General features: G+C 40.8%; 1 protein-coding gene across 1 annotated transcript; it reads left to right on the top strand.

Annotated features, from left to right (window-relative positions):
• The first annotated feature begins 558 nt into the window (after window positions 1-558).
• SLC28A2 (solute carrier family 28 member 2) lies at window positions 559-19597 on the top strand. The gene is made up of 16 exons (XM_068992316.1): window positions 559-566; window positions 1690-1781; window positions 2870-3053; window positions 4536-4677; window positions 5280-5393; window positions 5733-5810; window positions 6269-6349; window positions 6891-6971; window positions 8206-8331; window positions 8414-8544; window positions 8973-9141; window positions 9326-9523; window positions 10000-10081; window positions 11936-12034; window positions 12202-12313; window positions 19477-19597. Exons 1-16 carry the CDS (start codon window positions 559-561, stop codon window positions 19595-19597), a joined length of 1818 nt encoding a protein of 605 aa, XP_068848417.1.
• The last annotated feature ends 533 nt before the right edge of the window (window positions 19598-20130 follow it).

Genomic DNA, 20130 nt, shown 5'->3' on the forward strand with positions numbered 1-20130 from the left:
CACTACCTAACATCCTTACCCTACTTTTTCTCACGCTGTCACCTGAGGCTGCAGGCAGTAAGCACGTGAATGAGAAGGTTATTATTAGTCCATGTCAGGAAAGCCTTCCATACACACACCTGAAGAATTTATCATTGGGTACCGACATCACAGCAAGTTATGGACAAAGTATCAAGTGTCACCATCTATCAGACAGATTATTTTTCTCAATTCAGCTTCTGGATATAACACAGTTACTAACTCTCAAACTGAACCATTATATAAAGAGCTTGGCCATGTTAGTAAGATCGTGGGCCAAGCAAGACGCCAGAACCATGAATACCTGTGCACATACTTCTATCCACTGCTTCTCAGTTGGTGTAAAAAAGACTGAGATCTTATTTTCTCTTTTTCTTTGAAATGTCCCTTATGATTTTTTTCAATCCTTATTTTTAAAAACAGAAGTTCAGCTCTAAATTGATGTTTTCGAATTAGATTTTTCATGGGTTTTGCAGAAATGAGTATTGTTCACTGATTTCTGGTAGTTCTTAGGAAATGATTGAATGTGGTCATAAGGTGATGGCAAGGTATCCTCTTGGACTGATTAAGTCAGGAGGTGATAAGGAATATTTTCTCCTTTACCTATATCTGATAATATTCACTCTACTCAACTAACATAGTGTTGGACTCCTTGACGAAAGAAGAAAAAAGAAGAAAGAGAGAGGAGTGTGTTAGATAGGAGAGGCAGCCATAGAACATAGACGTTTGTGAGCCAAGTCCTCAAGGCATTTGGAGTTAGTGGTTGGTCCCAGCCCTGGCTAAGCTGTTCTGTCTCAGCATGATGGCCAATTGAGACCTTCTTGCTGGACTCATCTTCTTTGGATCTTCTGAGAATTTGGAAATTAGCGCTTTATGCTCATATGATTCCAGTGTGCTGAGGACATTTAGTAATAGCAGAGACAGGTGAGCCTGAGGCTTAGGTTAAGAGCTCAGATTCTGAAGCCGCATTGCCTGAGTTTATGTTCTGTCTATGCTCCTTACAACCTCCACAACCTTGGGAAAGGTACTTCTCTGCTTTCCAGTTTCCACATCTGTAAAATGGGAATGATAATAGTAACCACTTCAAGAGTTCTTATTAGGAGTCAATGAGTTACTACTTTTAAACTTCCTAGAAAGAGTCCAGCATATAGAAAACACTATATAAAGGTTTGTTAAATTAAACTTGAGAAGACCTACTTGCCAGATGTCCCCTCTCAGGTCCTCTCAGCCAGGGATTCTTGGGGGTGGGATTCTTGGGGATGGTAGTGTTTTCCTTCTGGTCCGTCAGTTCATGTCTGATTGACTGTTTAGGGCTATGGATTTGTGTGGTTTTTATTTTCTCTCAGAATGATGGGCCCATTTCTGAATTTGGAAGCTGAGCAGTCCCTTGTCTCCAGAGAACAGAAAGGTCCAAGAGTGTCTTCCTGTTCCTCCCCCTTGACTAACGATATCAGGGATATTGTTAGTCCAGGCTGGGTAGGAATGTCCTGAGCTGCTGCCCATTGGCAAGGTTGACCCAGCCTTTTTGGCATTGCTGGGACACTGCCTAACTTCCCCTGGATGAATTTCTTAAGAGAAAATTCTTCCTCAGGCTGGACCATCTAAGTTCTGGGAATTGATGCAAACAAGATGTAGTAAATTTTGTTATCTTAACTTTTGGTTTCTCATCAGGAGGACCCTACAGCCTTTCACCAGGGCAAGAAGTTTCTGTAAAACACATGCTGGCTTGTTCAAGAAGATCCTGCTGAGCCTGCTGTGTTTGGGTAAGGTATTGAGAACCCGTGGAAGTGAGAGACACAGTCATTTCAGAAATATGACCTTCTGTCAAGACTACTCCTAGATGGAAATAAGCTATTTATTCATAAGTTGATCTAAAAGGCTATACGATGTATAGCTATTAACTACTTGTAGTGAATTGTAATGTATAGAGTTGTACTTCTAGGAATAAGTAAAATCTGAGAATAAGCTATTTTTCAAACTGTACTATTCAATAGACTTAAATATTTCTAAGAATCTAGGCTTGTCTCTATTGCAGTGTCTTGAGTAGATGAAGGGTGTGGTTCTTGTAGTCTATGAAAAAAGCCTGTAGTATATGTTACTTATTTGCTGGTTTGCCAATAAGACCAATGATATAAAATGTTTCTAAAGCATAGCAAACCTTTTGGGAATTCACTGGCAGTCCAGTGGTTAGGACCCAGCACTTTTACTGTTGGGGTCCCAGGTTTGATCTCTGGTTTGGGAACTAAGATCCTGCAAGCCATGAGACACAGCGAAAAAACCCTGCCAACCAAATAAACAAACAAAACACATAGGAAACCTCTGTTTAAAATATGCTGTCAATGATGTATGGGGCTTTGACGTCAATATTAGAGGCAGCTGGGATCGTGAAAATAAAAATTATATTTTGGGGTGAGTCAGGGAGCCATAAAATGAGGACTTTTATGTACTTCCTAGCAGTAGCCTGCTTCCATGCCTCTGCTCAAGAGGAAAGGTTAAAATGACTGGGGTTATAAAGTTTTGAGAAAAGATGATTTTTTTAAGTGTATAAAAGTAGGTGCTGACGAAGCCCATACCAAGGAATAGAAAGAGGATACCAGATAAAATAGGAATGAGATTTCATCAGGGACAAATTAAAATATGCAGCATTCAAACTAAGTTGGTTACTCCAAATCCCCCAAGAAAACAGCTAGCCATCTACCCTGGCGTTGGGAAGTGCAGCTCAGTCTGACAGGGCTGGTGGTGAGGTTGCTGGAGGGCTTTTCGTGCCTCACCCAGACATTCATGACTCAGTCTTCATTGGTTCCTAGGGTCTCTGCCTTGCTGATCCTTACTTTGTACTTTCTCTTTTTAGCTTACGCTGCCTACTTCCTGGCAGCTTGCATCTTGGATTTCCATAGAGCACTGGCCTTGTTCGTCCTCACCTGTTTGGTGCTTTTGGTCCTGGTTCACCACTTTCTGAAAAGGCTCTTTGGTGAAAAATTGACGAGATGTCTCAAGCCCCTTAAAAACTCCCGCCTGAAGTTTTGGATGAAATGGTAAGATTATCTCAATATCTCTGGTCCCACAACTTGTGGGACCCAGATCCCACAACCCATTACCCTTTTACCCCTTTAAACCCCAATCCATTATCCTTTTCCTTCTTTCCTGGTTTCTGAGCTGTCTGAGAAAAGTTCTCCTATACTTTACAAAACCAAGGCTCAGAAAGCAAATAGCAGTGGGCCCCTGAGCACTGAACTTAGTCCAGTTTCTTAAAATCTCCTATCTTAATATTGCTTGCAGGTCAGGAGGGGTTACATTTCAGGGAAGGGTTTTAGTCTATTTATTGTCAGGGCTGGTGTTGGAAATGAGAAAAACCTTATTCCTCTTCACAGAAGTAATCAAGGCAAAGCTGCATTAAACTCTCAAATTGATTTGGTGCTCATGTGTTTCTCCTTTAATTTCTGGATACTTTTTATGCTCTTTTCCCCCTCTAGTCCTCCAGACTTCCTGCACCCACAGGTGTCTTATAATTCCCTTGAGTTTAGCACTGTTTAGTGTATACTGAACCAAATGCTACAGCAGCCACAGCTCATCTAACTAACTATGGCATGCACGTGTCCTTTGATCACAGACCTGGGGTGAGAGAATGACTTTCAGACTCCCTGTATCTTCCTTTGTTCTGCCTTTTGTCCAATGGATGCACAGAAAATAGCTGTTCAGAATGTTTGCAACAGTGATCATTTGGAGAAACACCGCAGACTACAGCCTAAATTTTGGATCATGCATTTATTTGACACTGAAGAGATAGAGCTGAAGTACTTTCTTCATTAGCAGGATGGATTCTGGAAGCCAGGTTTAACTCACTTTGAGTTCACAGAGAGAACAGCCCCAGTATTCAACCCTGACCTGTCCTCTATCCTGTTGTCATTGCTGTTCCCGCAGCATCTCAATGGACAGTGTGTGTGTGTTTTGGTTTTCTTTTCTTTTCACATGTGATTTGCCCTCTAATTCTTACTCCTTGAACTGAAATGACTCCAACACTCAGACCTGAGGAGACTAGTTTGTGTACTGACTGTGCATGTTTGGTACATCAAGGGACCATAAGGCCATAAGTCGTTGATTTGTGGCTTAGCCTTAGCCTTTATTCTGCCCCTTCAAGTGGCTGGAAACTGGGTGGAGATCCATAGGAGACTTTTCCTTCTTCTTTCGAAAATATTTTGGTTTTGCATTAGAGCAATCTTGAAGAATAAGTCTTTTTGTTACTGATATGATAGATTGAGGAAGTCATGAGATTTGCGTCCTCAGATTGGACTCTTTGACCTTCCATCTGTGAGTAAAAGAGTTGAGGGGAGGGGAGAGGTGGTAACTGGGAAACCACCAGATGAATGATCATAAGACATGTCTCTGTGTCTAACCTATTGTGTTTATCCTTTTGATGAATTTATCCGTTTGATGAATTTCTGTTTTTTAGAGGTTAAGTTGATTTTTTCTTATTCATTCACTGAGTTGATGGCATTATCCTGAAATTCCCTCTCCAGGGTGTTGGCAGGAGTCTCCTTGATTGGCCTTATCCTATGGCTGGCTCTGGACACAGCCCAAAGGCCAGAGCAGCTGATCTCCTTTGCGGGAATCTGCATGTTCATCATCATCCTCTTTGCCTGCTCCAAACACCATAGTGCAGTGAGTTTGGGTTATGCAGGGGTGGGCATAGTAATACCTAGCCAAGGACCATGTGTTATTAATTACAAAGCGCATGTGCCAAGTATTGATTACAAAGGCACAGAACTAAGTTCTTAACAATCTCTGGAATTTTCTCCTTTGATAATTTTGCTCTTAAGTTAAGGTTCTAAGAGGCCCTGGACCACTTATTTTCAAACTGAGTCTTGATATCAATTTTGTGGATGCAGGCCGGTGTTAGAGACAAAACAAAACAAAAAATAAAGAAGGAAAGAAAGAAAAAAGAATACCGTAGAGAATCAACTAGTACTGCACATAGTAATATTAAAGTATTGGTTTATGATACTTTTATATGTATATGTGTGTGTGTCTGACTGTGTGAGGTCTAACCTGTAGGTGTAAGTTTAAAAAACATATATATGTATGTGGCTCTTTGTATATCACTGCCCTGTACCACATTCTCTCTACGCCCATCTTACCCCAGATTTACTGTTAACATCCTAGATTGGTTCCAGAGTACATATACCCATGTTTAAAACACCAGCCAGGTAATTAACAAGTCTGATTTAGAACTCACATTGGAATACTGTTCTTTTTGGTCCCAGGTGTCCTGGAGAGCAGTGTTTTGGGGCCTAGGTCTTCAGTTCGTCTTTGGGATCTTGGTCATCAGAACTGATCCTGGATTTAATGCATTTCAGTGGCTGGGAGAACAGGTTCAGGTATGAGAAATCGAATGTGAGGGCACTGCTCTTTGCAAACTCTAGAGAAAGAAGATTGGGGGAAAACATGAGATCACACTGTGTCTTGTTAATGAGATCTGGTAGGAAAGGAGAGAGTACACGGGGGTACAGCTAAGCATGGGAATGAAGAGAACTGAACTGCTGAGTCCTCTGTCCTTCACTGAGTAACTCACAGGGACATAGCCTGGTTCCCATGCTGCTAAAGGGAGGCCAACTTCAGTAGCAGCAGTAGGTTCTAGTCATACATGAGGCTGATCTTATCTTCCTTGTGTCTTTCGTGACTTCACTCTCATTATCTCTCTCTCCTTTTTCTTTCAGATTTTCCTCAGCTATACAGTGGCTGGCTCCAGTTTTGTTTTTGGGGATGTTCTGGTCAAAGATGTCTTCGCCTTTCAGGTCATGTCTGTTTCATGAGCAAGAAAGAGGGTCACTGGTGGTGGGTGGGGTGTGGGAAGAGGGATAAAACAGATGATGAAGACGTATCTCCAAGAAATCAGACAGTCTGTATACCAATGACCCTAAGAAGAGGATTTGATCCCATCCATATAGGAAGCAGCGTCAATCTCTTGCCCTTTGTTCAGTGCCTTACTGAAATTGGAATAAAATAGGGGTGGGAGAGGAAGGTTCAGAAAACATCTTCTTGTGGCTTAGTATTGATGGCATAATAGATTTCCAATACACTTAAAATTTATTCCTAAACTAGCTTGTGTTTAAATATCCACTGAGTATCTATACTGTATCAGCTGCACTTGGGATGAATGGAAGTTATCATCCCTGTGTACATGCCTGAAACAGTTTGCTTATGACATGTTCACTGTAGGATCTCACTGCCTGCCCCATCATTCTCATTACAGGCCTTACCAATCATCCTTTTCTTTGGATGTGTGATGTCCATCCTTTACTACCTGGGCCTTGTGCAGTGGGTTATTCAGAAGGTGAGTCATTCTGCTATGCAGCAAGGAGGTGGGCTTTTATCGTGTGATCTGTCAAGAGGCATGAAGATGATACTTACCCACTCCAGTGTTCTTGCCTGGAGAATCCCAGGGACGGCGGAGCCTGGTGGACTGCCGTCTATGGGGTCGCACAGAGTCGGACACGACTGAAGCGACTTAGCAGCAGTAGCAGCAGCAGCATTTCATATCTTGAGCATTAGGACCAATGTGAAAATCACACTCTTTCAAGCGTGCCTGATATCAGATGATCAGGACCAGGTCCTGGGCAGGGTGAGGGGCACAGCAGGGAGAAAAAATGGGCTGAGCTACCATTTCATACTGAGTTTAATTTATTTTTTCTGGAAGCAAAGAGCCCTGAGTTCTGGTCCAGAATCTGTTTGTAACTTGCTTTGTGGTCTCGGCCTTGTCACTCTTCTTCTCTAGGCCTTAATTTCATTACCAGTGTTAATGGAGGAGGGGTTTTGCTGGATACACTCTGAGATTTCTGCTAATGTTGATGTTTTGGGTGTTTGGATCCCTTTAGATTGCTTGGTTTTTGCAAATCACCATGGGCACCACTGCCACAGAGACCCTGGCTGTGGCAGGAAACATCTTTGTGGGTATGGTAAGCATCCTGAGGACTTTTGATTTTTTCTCCGGGGAATAGAAAGTATGGCAGACAATGGGCTGAGAAATGTATGCTTTCCTTTTGAAAAGTCAGATAAATGAAGACTGGGGAGCCACTCATTCTGATGAAACAAAATTAAGAAGCTCAAAGGAAATGCAACTCATTGCTTTCACCCTTCATCTCTAATAATACTTATGTGATGTGTGTAATGGGGACATACTTAACCACAGATCTAACTTCTTACACAGGGATTTAGGGAAATGTCCTGGTCTAAATCATCCCCCTTCAGGGACTATGAAAGGTGTCTCTTTCATATTCTGGTTTCTTCCAGTGACCTTTGTTTTCCAGGGTCTCTAAGGAGCCTTGCTCAGGGCCAACACCAAAGCTCTTCCCCGTAATACTTTTTTGATACATTAGTCTCTATGGAGTAGGTGCTCAGTATTTGCTACTGACTGATCAACTTAACACTAGGGACAATGGCCTGTCAAACTGACAAGAAATTAGTATTGAAGTTTTTCTCTCCTAAGGTCCTAGGCTGATTACCTGTATTTGAAATGGTCTCAGAGTACTTCCATATATTTCTAGCATAGCATGCAACATTTTGCTGAAATTCTGCATAATCAATTTGATTTCCTCTGCTAGACTATGAAGGCCTAAGAGCAGGAACTTTGCCTTGTTTATAAAATGTCCCTGTCATCTCTTATAACACTAGGCACATGGTTGTCATTCTTTAAGTAGTAAATATTACCTATTTTACAATACTAGATATAGTTTGCATCGTTGGGCCTTCATAATTTCATATCGTTTTCACAAATGTTATTTCTTTTGATTGTTTCATCAACGTTGGGCTTCATTCATGTAGCAGTTCATTTAATGAATAATTTTTAAGCAGTTAATAGTTATTAGTAAGTACACTGTACTCCATAAAGTCATCCATTAAGTATACAGTTTTAGACTGAGAACCTACAGAAGAAATATACCATTTCTCATCTATAGAATTCTAATTTTTAAGTAGATGAGACAAATACATATGAAAACACATAGAACAATGCCAGCCAGGATATAATTAGGTGCTACAGGGAATGAGCTAGACATTAGGAGAGCCTAAAAGCAGAGCTCAGAGTTTGAAGGGCACCCACACTGGAGGGATATGCGCCCAGGGCTAGGATGGGCACTCTGGGGTGGGAAACTGCACCCCTCTTGAATATGACTCTCTCCATCTTGTTTTTAGACGGAGGCACCTCTGCTCATCCGTCCATACCTTGCAGACATGACGCTGTCTGAAATCCATGCAGTGATGACTGGAGGGTTTGCCACCATTTCAGGCACTGTGTTGGGAGCCTTCATATCCTTTGGGGTAAGCGTAGTCTGTTTGATCACTCCTGGGTGAGCCCAAGTCTGGGTTCTGTAGATGCTGACTCCTAAGTCTGGCCTTACAGATTGATGCATCATCCTTGATTTCTGCCTCTGTGATGGCTGCCCCTTCTGCTCTTGCTTTGTCAAAGCTGGTATATCCGGAAGTGGAAGAGTCCAAGTTCAAGAATAAGGAGGGGGTAAAATTGCCCCGTGGGTGAGTCCAATGAAGCATATAATTTGGGAGATGGTGAAGTCACATGCAGAATCAAGAGTGGTGCTGTGGTTCAGGCTCCAAGTCTCCCGGAGAGGGAATAATATGATTCCATATCTCCTTGTGTCTACCTTTGCCTCTAGCTAATCATGTTGGTTTGTTTCTTTTGTTTAACCCTGCCATTTCCTCTGCCTTCTGCATGCCATTATCCTCTGTTCTTTGTGTCAGTACATTTTCATGGTGATTGAATTTGATACTGTGAAAATTAGTAATTTCCACAGAAAGGGTCACTAGGAACCCCCATCACCTCTTAAACTGTTCTTGCACTCTCCTGTGCACTCCTTCACTCCTGGGGCACTGGGGCATCTCTTTTCTGAGGGGCTGAGATTACTCTAGACACCGTGTTCTTCCCTTATGCCCAATAACCACAGGAAGGAGAAGAATGTCCTGGAAGCTGCCAGCAATGGAGCCACAGATGCCGTAGGCCTTGCTACTAACGTAGCAGCCAACCTGATTGCCTTTTTGGCCGTGTTGGCCTTCATCAATGCTGCCCTCTCCTGGCTAGGGGAAATGGTAGACATACAGGGACTCACTTTTCAGGTAATGGATTCCATTTACCTGGGCAGTTCTTCTAGGGTGTATTTAAGAAGTCCTTGAATTGCACATGTCTTCTGACCCATAGTGAGCTAAGGGAGCATGGCAGGGAGAAGGGGTTAGGGGATTGAGTCAAGGTTCCAGAGAAGTCCTGGCCTCCTGATGTGAGATATCTCTTTCTCTCATCCAGGTCATCTGCTCCTATGTCTTAAGGCCCATGGTTTTCATGATGGGTGTCGAGTGGGCAGACTGTCCAATGGTGGCTGAGATGGTGGGGATAAAATTCTTCACGAACGAGTTTGTGGCCTATCAGCAACTGTCTCAGTACAAAAACAAGCGTCTCTCTGGAGTGGAGGAGTGGATCGAAGGCAAGAAGCAGTGGATTTCTGTAAGTGCCAGTCTGGAAAAGCATAAACAGTCTGTGGACAGATACAAAGTATTACACAAAAGTTTGTCTCACACACACAGATCCCTCTCCAGGGTCCCAGGCCTGACCCTAGGAAGAGACAGAGTCAAAGCAGAGTCTGACCCAAAGCAAGAGAGTAACAGTGTGCTTAGCTTCTGTGCCTGAGCTGCCCTGAGGTCATTTCCCCTCCTCCCCCACCCCGCTCCACACTGACCCAGTTTCTCTCATAGATTTCATAGGCTCTGAAGACTTTGACGAGAACACTGGGCAAGAAACCAGGGTGGTTTTTATGTCATTATCCTTGTAATAACTCAGGGAGTGGTTATTTTCTGAGCATTCTTTCCACATTCCTTAGAGTGGTATGGACAAGATTGGGGGTTCTAAGTACTCTGGAACTTCTATCGTGATTATACAACTGCACACATGGGACTGAGTTTATTTATTTTTGTTTTCCCTAGGTGAGAGCTGAAATCATTACAACGTTTTCACTCTGTGGATTTGCCAATCTTAGTTCCATAGGAATCACACTGGGAGGCCTGAGTAAGTTAATTCTTTTTCCCACCTACCCAATATGCCGGCCAGGTCCCAGCATCTATAGTAGGCAGCCCTGGTGCTTCAGTACAAGTTGAGCCCAGATAGAGAAGCTGATGTGAAATGGTCCTCTCCACTGGCAGTTAATTTGGAGTTCAGGTAATCATGCTACCTGGCTATGTGTGGAGCCAAGGCTGGGTTTAGAATCTCAACTTCTGTTATCTTTTTTCCTCCCTGTTGGAGGCCCAAGAAACCAATTTTATTTTTCTTTTTCCTCTGAGGAACACTATAATGGTATTATTTTTATTTTGCCATTAAATGGACATAGTACATAAATAATTAAAAGTACTTTGTTTTTTTGTTCAGTAGTGAAGGTACTTTCTGAAATTATGCTGCTCACCAGTTGACTTTATAGAAATAGGCCTTGTGCAAGGAATCATAGAACAAATAAAAACAGAGACATATAAGGTAGATAGAGCAAGTTCTGTGAAGTGTTGGAATTTAAGCTACAAGTCACCAGGTGTAGGAGGAATGAGTATTTTAAGCATACACAGATTACATTTAGATTGCTAAGAATATTGCTAACTGGCAATGGTTGGAGGAAATAATATGAAGAAAGTGGAGCTGTCCTTGAAGGCGGGGCAAAGAGAACTGGTGGATTCCAAGAGTTTGGAAGATCCTTGGGTTCCAAAATCACTACAGATGGTGACTGAAGCCATGAGATTAAAAGATACTTGTCCCTTGGAAGAAAAGCTATGACAAACCTAGACAGTGTATTAAAAAGCAGAGACCTTGCTTTGCTGACAAAGATTCGTCTAGTCAAATCTATGGTTTTTCCAGTAGTCAAGTATGGATGTGAGAGTTGGACTATAAAGAAAGCTGAGTGCCAAAGAACTGTGGTGCTGGAGAAGACTCTTGAGAGTCCCTTGGACTGCAAGGAGATCCAACCAGTCAATCCTAAAGGAAATCAGTCCTGAACATTCATTTGAAAGGACTGATGTTGAAGCTGAAGGGCCAATACTTTGGCTACCTGATGTGAGGAGCCGACTCATTGAAAAAGACCCTGATGCTAGGAAAGATTGAGGGCAGGAGGAGAAGGGGATGACAGAGGACAGGATGGTTGGATGGTATCACCGACTCAGTATGAGCAAGCTCTGGGAGTTGGTGAAGAACAGGGAAGCCTGGCGTGCTGCAGTCCATGGAGTTGCAAAAAGTCGGACACGACTGAGCAACTAAAGAACAACAAATAAGAAAAATACAGCTTAGTATTTTTTATTGCACTCATGTTCTGGGCTAGAATCATGAAGTTGATGTACTTGGTGGCTGATCAAACAATTTAAAGGTGAAACAGTTTCCTTTCAGTTTCTTTTCCCCTTGTGTCACCCAGTTGTCTGTCTTCTAATTCTGATGCCCGATTACCACCTGATTGTGAGATTGCCATCTAGTGGTAGAATACGCATCACATGACTAAGGCTTAGATGAATGTTGCCGGTCTCATCTCTCTGGCTCAAAATTGTCTAATTCTGTCCACCCTAAGCATGCCAATTTCTAGTGAACACCCAAGGCATTTGCACTGTCTGGAGCAATGCAGAGCTTTTCTTGGTTCAGATACATCTTAGGAATGTTCACAGAACCACCGAAGTTAGAGTCAGACACACCATCCTTGACCTGGGGAGTGTCTAAGTTAGTGACCTAGGAATACATATACTTCTAAGCACCCCATTGGCAAGCATCTGGTGGCTGGCAGTAAGAATGCGATTCATCTGCTGTTTTGATGCTCAGCATTCTTCTAATCAGGACTCATGGGTATACCCAGTTGCCTGGTAGGGAAGAGACTGAATTGTTTTGTCTTGTTATCTGCAGCATCAATGGTACCCCACCGGAAGAGTGACTTGTCCAAGGTTGTGGTCAGTGCCCTCTTCACAGGGGCCTGTGTATCCCTTATCAGTGCCTGTGTGGCAGGTAAGTGTCCCAGCTTAGTCTCAGAATACCTGATTTAACCATCTGTCTCACATATGCATGGAAAAGGCTCCAAATGTACAGTGTTTTCAATTTATACCCAGAGAATAAAGAGCCTTCAGGAACATGTGTAAAACCTTCCCCTTAGCATCTCTGTCTCCTTTATCCAGGAATCCTCTATGTCCCCAGGGGAGCAGAAACTGACTGTGTCTCCTTCCTAAACACGAGTTTCACCAACCGAACCTATGAGACCTATATGTGCTGCAGAGAGCTCTTTCAGAGGTGAGTGAGCACTGGATCCCTGCTCGAGTCTCCTCTTTTATGCGCTCTTTCACTCAGGAATTTCTAGGATTGGGGAAAAGTAAGGTCTTGAGGGTAATCACATAGATACTGAAGAGAGCATATAAGAAGGGGGATAGGTATTTGTGGTGGTCTAGATCTCTCTTCTTTTCTATTATTAGATGCATATTCACTGTTAGCTCTAGCATGGACAAATCATCAGTTTTACAAATGACAATACCCTGTATTGATGGAGTACAGAGAAGTGGAGGGGTAGTAGAAGAAGTAAGGGAGGGTGGTTTCCTTGATCAGAAATGAAGTATTTATTGTGATTTGAATATAGATAGGTTGTAGGTGAAGGTTGACAATGGTCCTGAGTGGCCCAAAACTTAAGAGCTTCTTCAGACAGAAATGAAGACTGAGAGAAATAAAGTTGAAATTGACAAAATCATGATGCATTCAGGTAGTGTAAAAATGAACTTGTTTACCAATTCGTGGGAAATTATTAGAATAGTAAGGAACTCAGAGGTCACCACTCCATCTTAAGATGAAAGTGAAAAAAAGCTGAACAGTCTGAAAAAATCAGTAACTCTTCTTGAATCTGTAAGAAACACAAGGCAAACCGCTGACCCCAAGATTGGAGCGACAGGCAAACACAGGGAGTCATGGTTTACTGGAGCCACAGAAACCTGTGCAGGGGCAGGAAAACCTGAAACTGCAGTTTCTGAAGCCTCAGGGAGGACAAGGCTGAGTGTTCAAAACTCTGAGGGGACCCACTTCTCAGGGGAAACCCCACACTTTTGGAAGTTTTACCTCTTGGAACTAGACTAGGTTCTCATAGTAAATATCGGACAAAACCCCCCTCATGCTTCTGGCAGGTGGAGGGGAAAAGGAACTATTTTGAAATACACCAAAGCGCTCTGTTCTTTTAAACAAGACCTGCCTTTAGGAAGAACTAATTAACCAAAGCCTAACCACCTGGGGTATTATCAGAATCCACCTCACCTAGAAAAAGAGAAATACCCAACTTCAGCCCACTCTAGCCATCCTGTCCCATTCAAGGAAGGAGGAAAGACTGAGAGACACTTGTGAAGTTCAGAGTCCAGAGGCACAGGCTAACTAAAAGGCTGAGACCTAACCCCGGGACAATAGAATGCCTTCCCTCCCCAACATCTCACCACTACATTCCTAAAGTCTATATACAGCTGTTCCTTTTATGGGTATGTCATGTCTAGTTATCAAGAAGAAATTACAAAATACACTAAAAGGAAAAAACGCAATTTGAGGAGACAGAGCAAGCATCAAAACCAGACATGGCAGAGATTTTCAGATTATCAGAGTGGGAATTTTAAACAGCTATGATTAATATGGACCTTCCCTAGTAGCTCAGTGGTAAAGAATCCACCTGCCAATGTAGGAGACATGGGTTCCAACCCTGGACCGGGAAGATTCCTGAAGAAGGAAATGCCAACCTACTCTAGTATTCTTGCCTGGGAAATTCCATGGAGAGAGGAGCCTGCAGGGCCACAGTCCATGGGGTCACAAACGAGTTGGACATGACTTAGAGACTAAACAACAATGATTACTACTCTAAGGGCTCTAATGGGTAAAGTAGGCAGCGTGCAAGAACAGATGAGCAACGGAAGTACAGAGATACAGGAATCCTACGAAAGAACCAGAAGGAAATGCTGCAGATCAAAAACATTGTAACGTAAGTGAAGGATGCCTTTGAATAGCTTATTGGTAGACTAAGCACATCTGAGAAAAGCACTTCCAGCTTGAAGATATATCAGCAGAAATCATCAAAACTGAAAAGCAAAGAGAGCAAAGACCGGAAAAAACCCTAAAATAGAACATTCGAGGATTATGGGACAACTTCAAAAGGTGTAACATACAGGTATTATGAATACCAAAAGCAGAAGAAGAACTATTTGAAACAATTATGACTGAAAATTTCCCCAAATTAATGTCAGGCACCAAATCACAGATCTGGGAAGCTCAGAGAACATCAAGCAGGATAAATGCCAAGAGAACTATACTTAAACATATCATCTTCAAACAATAGAAAATCAAAGACGAAGAAAAAATACCAAAAGAAGTCAGTTGAAAACTAAGGGGAGTATATCATAACCTAAAAGAAAGGAAAGATCTGAGGAACTAGAATGTTTGGTTCTGCAAAAGCAAAAGGTGTGTGTACCTGTACTGATATATGGGTGAATAAAGAGAGTTCTGGAAGATGAGGCTAAAAGATCTTATAAGGCCTTCTATGAAGTGCTAAGGAATTTAGATTTGGGCTTACAGAATTCTGAACACATGCTGAGATGTTTTTTCAAAAGATCATGTTGGGTAGCCAATTGGATGTTGAGGAGACCAATAAACACATTGCTATAATACTCTCAAGTAGGAGATGATGAGAGCTGATACTAAGTAGTTGTGAGGATGAAGACACATTAGACCAAGGAGAATCAATAGGTTTGTTTATTGAAGGAAAGAAAAGGGTAAGGAAGAGAAAGGACTCTCAAATGTCTGTACCCTTTCTGGCTCAGGCAAGTAGATCTAAGGGCTGCCATATATTAACTGACAAGAAGGGGATTGATTCCGGGAATGGGAGTAAAGGGGAGAGATTATGGCTTAATTCAGGTAAATATGTTGACTTAGAAGTACCTGTGGAAACATCATGTGAAGTGACTTAGGCCTGGAGTTCAGGAGAGAAATAAGAACTGGAGATAGATTTGGAAGTTGTCATTAAGTATGTGATCTTACATATGTCCACTATACAAGTAGAGGCTTGGGTACTAGCTCCTTAACAGGTAACTATGCCATGTGGACAGATATTACCCTCCTGGGTTTGGAGGGTTTGCCTTCACCAGAGAAGGCAACCAATATCTTCTGAAAAATAATCTTTTGGCTGCACTGATAAAGATGAATCATAATCTAGATAGATCATTGCTCTGGCATAGTTATGATTCCTCTGTTCTTGTGGCAGTTCAGTAGATGTCATTGTAGGCATAATCTAAAGTAAATGAATAAGGTGAAAATTGCTAATTTTTGTTTAATGATGAGTACATCACTGAACCTCACTAAAGAATTAATAGAATACTCTTTCCTGCTCATTTCTGCCCTCAGAAATGCAACTGACTTTTTGCCTAAAGTCACTTACTGACCATCATTAGTATCTAGAATCTGAAAGAGAATGTTTTTGTCCAGTTCATTCATAGTAAATCTTTGGAGTGACTCCAGACCAAGATGGCAACAAAGGAGGCTTGAATTTCCCTTTTCCTATGTATGCACCAAGTGTACAGCTACATGTGGAATAATTTCCTCTAAGAAAAATCAAGAAACTAGCTGAATAACTCCTATGACTGAGAAAATACCTACACTGAACTGGGTAGGAAAGGCCGAGACATACTCTCAATATATACCCCACCCCTGGCAGAGCACCATGTAATGGAAAGGAACTCCCAACTCTAAGCTTCCCCCTAAGCAGTGAAGGGTTTAGACTACACATCTATGGCCCCAGTGTTTAAAGCTCCACTCTGCCTACCTCCCTACCCCTTCATGTTTACCCATGTAGGAGAATGAAACTGAACTCCTGTCTTATACCATACACAAAAGTCAACTCAAAATTGATTAAAGACTTGAACATGAGACCTGAAACGTTGAAAATCCTTGCAGAAAACATAGACAGCCCTAGACGTTGGTCTTAGTAATGATTTTTTTAAATAAAAGTTTTAAATTGTAGTATATACTTGCTTTACAATGTTGTGTTAGTTTCTGCTGTACAGCAAAGTGAATCAGCTATATGCATACATATATTTCCTCCATCTTAAACCTCCCTCCCACCCCACCCCCAATCCCACCCTTCTAGGTCATTGCAGAGCACTCATCTGAGTTCCCTGTGCTATACAGCAGCTTCCCACTAGCTATTTCACACATGTGTGTATGTAGCATATATATGTCTCTCAATTAGTCCCACCCTCCCCTTTCCCTGCTGTGTCCACAAGTCTGTTCTCTATGTCTCTGTCTCTATTCCTGCCCTGCAGATATGTTCATCAGTATCATTTTCTAGATTAATATACGATATTTGTTTTCCTGACTGATTTCACTCAGTATAACAGACTCTAGGTTCATCCATGTAACTACAAATGACCCAACTTTGTTCCTTTTTATGCCTGAGTAATATTCCACTGGGAGCTTCCTTGGTGGCTCTGTGTGGTAAAGAATCTGCCTGCCAATGCAGGAGCCACAGGCAACGCTGATTCAATCTGTCCATGGGCTCACAAAAGAGTCAGACATGACTTCGCGACCAAAACAACAGCAGCAGTATTCCATTGTGTATATGTATCCCATCTTCTGTCGATGGACGTCTAGGTTGCTTCCATGCCCTGGCTTTTGTAAACAGTGCTTCAGTGAGCAGTGGGGTACATGTATCTTTTTGAATTAATGGTTTTCTCAGGGTATATGCCTAGTAGTGGGATTGTTGGGTCATATGGTTATTCTATTTTTAATTTTTTTAAGGAACCTCTGCATGTTCTCCTTAGTGGCCATATCAATTTATGTTCCCACCAACAGTGCAAGAGGGTTCCCTTTTCTCCACACACTATTCAGCATTTATTGTTTGTAGATTTTTTGATGATGGCCATTCTGACTAGTTTGAGGTGTTAACTCACTGTGGTTTTGATTTGTATTTCTCTAATAATTAGTGATGTTGAGCATCTCTTCATGTGTTTGTTGGCCATTTGTATATCTTCTTTGGAGAAATGTCTCTTTAGATCTTTCATCCATTTTTTGATTGGGTTGTTTGTTATTTTGATATTGAGTTGTATGAGCTGTGTGTATATTTTGGAAATTAATCCTTTGTCAGTTGTTTCTTTTGCAAATATTTTCTCCCATTCTGAGGGTTGTCTTTTCATCTTGTTTATAGTTTTCCTTTGCTGTGCAAAGCTTTTATAAACAGTTTAATTATTTCCCATTTATTTCTGTTTTTATTTTCATTATTCTAGGAGGTGGGTCAAAAAGTATCTTGCAGTGATTTATGTCAAAGAGTGTTCTACCTATGTTTTCTGTAAGAGTTTTATAGTATCTGGCCTTACATTTAGGTCTTTAATCCATTTTGAGTTTATTTTTGAGAATGGCGTTAGGAAGCGTTATAATTTCATTCCTTTATTTGTAGCTGTCCAGTTTTGCCAGCACCATTTATTGAAGAGGTTGTCTTTTCTCCATTGTATTTTCTTGCCTCCTTTGTCAAAGATAAGGTGACCATAGGTGTGTGGATTTATCTCTGGAGCTTTCTATCCTGTTCCATTGATCTGTACTTCTGTTTTTGTTAATAATGATTTTTTGGTTTTTTTGGATTTGAAACTCAAAGCAAAAGCAACAAAAACAAAAAAGAGCCAACTGGGACTTCATCAAACTAAAAAGCTTCTGCACAGCAAAAAAAAAAAAGATGAACAGTCAACTAACGAAATGGGAGAAAATATTTGCAAAATACATATCCAGTAAGGAATTAATATACAAAATATACAAGGAACTTATATAGATCAATAGCAACCACCCCCAAATAGTCCAATTTAAAAGTGAGCAGAGGAATTGAACAGACATTTTTCTAAAGAAGTCACCCAAATGGTCAATGGCCAGCAGGTACATGAAAAGGTGCTTGATATCACCAACTAGCAAGGAAATGCAAATAAAAACCAAAATGAAGTGTCACCTTACACCTATTAGGGTGGCTGTCATAAAGAAGACAAGTGACAACAAATGCTGGCAAGGATGTGGAGAAAAGGAAACCCTTTTACACAGTGTGTGGAAATGTAAAATGGTACAGTCACTTGGAGGTTCCTGAGGAAACTAAAAATAGAAATACCATATTATCCAGAAATCTCCTTTCTGGATATATATCCAAAGGAAACAAAGTCATTATCTGTAATCCCATGTTCATTGCAGCATTATTATGGCTACTGTTATAGCTGTGGTATGGAAACAACCTATGTGTCCACTAACAGATGGATGGATAAATAAAATGTTGTAGAAGTATACAGTGCAATGTTATTCATCCTTAAAAAAAAAAAGAAATCCTGGTATTTGCAACAATGTGGATGAACAATTACACTAAGCAAAATAAGCCAGAAAAAGGCAAATACTGCATGGTCTCACTTATATGTGAAATATAAAAAAAAGAAATAAAAATTGGACATACAGAATGGTGGTTGCCTGTGCCTAGCAGCTGGGGGGATAGGGAGAAGCTGGTATAATAGTACAAACTTTCAGATATAAGATAATAGATCTGAGAATTTAATGTATCTCATGGTGACTATAGTTAATAATACTGTATCATATAATTGAAATTTGCTAAGAGAGTAGAACTTGTGTTCTCATCATACACACACAAAAGTAAATATGTGAGGTGATGGATGTGTTAATTAACTCAATGTTGGGAATTCTTTCACAATATATGCAAATGTCAACTCATCACACTGTACACTTTCTATATATTACAACTTTATTTGTTAATTATACCTCAGTAAAGCTGAAACACACATACATATACAACCAAGCCTGAGCTGTTTTCTCTTTTTCCAAACTTTAAACTTTTTATTTTGTATTGGAGTATAGCCTATTAACAATGTTGCGGTAGTTTCAGGTGAACAGAGAAAGGACTCAGCCATACATGTACATGTATCCATTCTCTCCCAAACCCTCCTCCCATCCAGACTGGTACATAATTTTGAGCAGAGTTCCATGTGCTGTACAATAGGTCTTTGTTGGCTATGCATTTTAAATATAGCAGTGTATACATGACCTTCCCAGTGTTTTCCTTTCTTAAGAGGGAAGTGGCTTTGGAATATCATCTCACTTTTTTGAATACATTCAATTCTAAATCACATTACAAAGCATAAATTTTGCTTCAGTGATGTTTGCAAAGGACTATGGTTAGGAATTGGAATTGGGCACAGAAGCAGACACATTGTATAGGGTTTCTTGCTAGTACTATCTTGGGCATGAATGAAAAAATACACTTAATTCTGTCCTACTTTATTGGTCATTGTGATTGGATTTATTAATAGGTTTCTGTTTTTGTTTTCACCTGCTTGGTAGAACTTACTGATACATCTTGTTGCATTGTTTTTATCTGACCCACTGTGTGTCTCTCTGGTTTTTCATTTCAGTACTTCTTTGAATGGGACCTACAACCCTCCTTCTTTTTCTGGTCCCTGGGAAGATAAAGAATTCAGTCCTATCGCCCTTGATAACTGCTGTGATCTCTACACCAGTGCTGTCTGTGTCTAAAGCTGGTTCATTTCCATAAAAGTCCTAATCTGGATGGCTTTTTGATGGCAAAGGTATTTATGTACTCAGAGTTCTCATCCTATAACTAATGCACTTTGATCTTTACCAGTAAACATAAAATTTTCATTTTGGTTCACTATATGTCAGTAATGAAAACTAGCACTCATTTTTCCATTATTTGGCTGAACCAAATAAGAAATTTCTTATGGGCTCTGTTTGAGCTTAGAGTCAAAATAATAAATATTACCACATCAAAAAATATCTTACAAACCTTGCTTCTAGTTGCCATCTTGAGAATTATATGATGTAGTATGCTATAAATGTGATTTGGTATGTAATGAGTACTGAGGTAAAAAAGCTGTATTTCTTGAAATTCTATGGATGAGCTGGGTTTATGATACTAAAGGTATACATGAAAATTATATGAGTATTGAATGATAAGATTTTTCTGGTTGTCACACATTTGTAAACCTGAAAACTCCTTAAAATCATTACATACTAATATTTCCTGTATGCAGACTTATAAGGAATGT

Source organism: Capricornis sumatraensis, chromosome 2 (assembly GCF_032405125.1).
Source record: "Capricornis sumatraensis isolate serow.1 chromosome 2, serow.2, whole genome shotgun sequence".
Lineage (NCBI taxonomy): Eukaryota > Metazoa > Chordata > Mammalia > Artiodactyla > Bovidae > Capricornis > Capricornis sumatraensis.

Bases quoted from the DNA above. Each gene is read 5' to 3' on its own strand.
- SLC28A2 (XM_068992316.1), top strand. The intron at 5,394-5,732 runs GTATGAGAAATC...TTTTTCTTTCAG, and splicing joins GGCTGGGAGAACAGGTTCAG to ATTTTCCTCAGCTATACAGT. The intron at 12,314-19,476 runs GTGAGTGAGCAC...TTTTCATTTCAG, and splicing joins TGCAGAGAGCTCTTTCAGAG to TACTTCTTTGAATGGGACCT.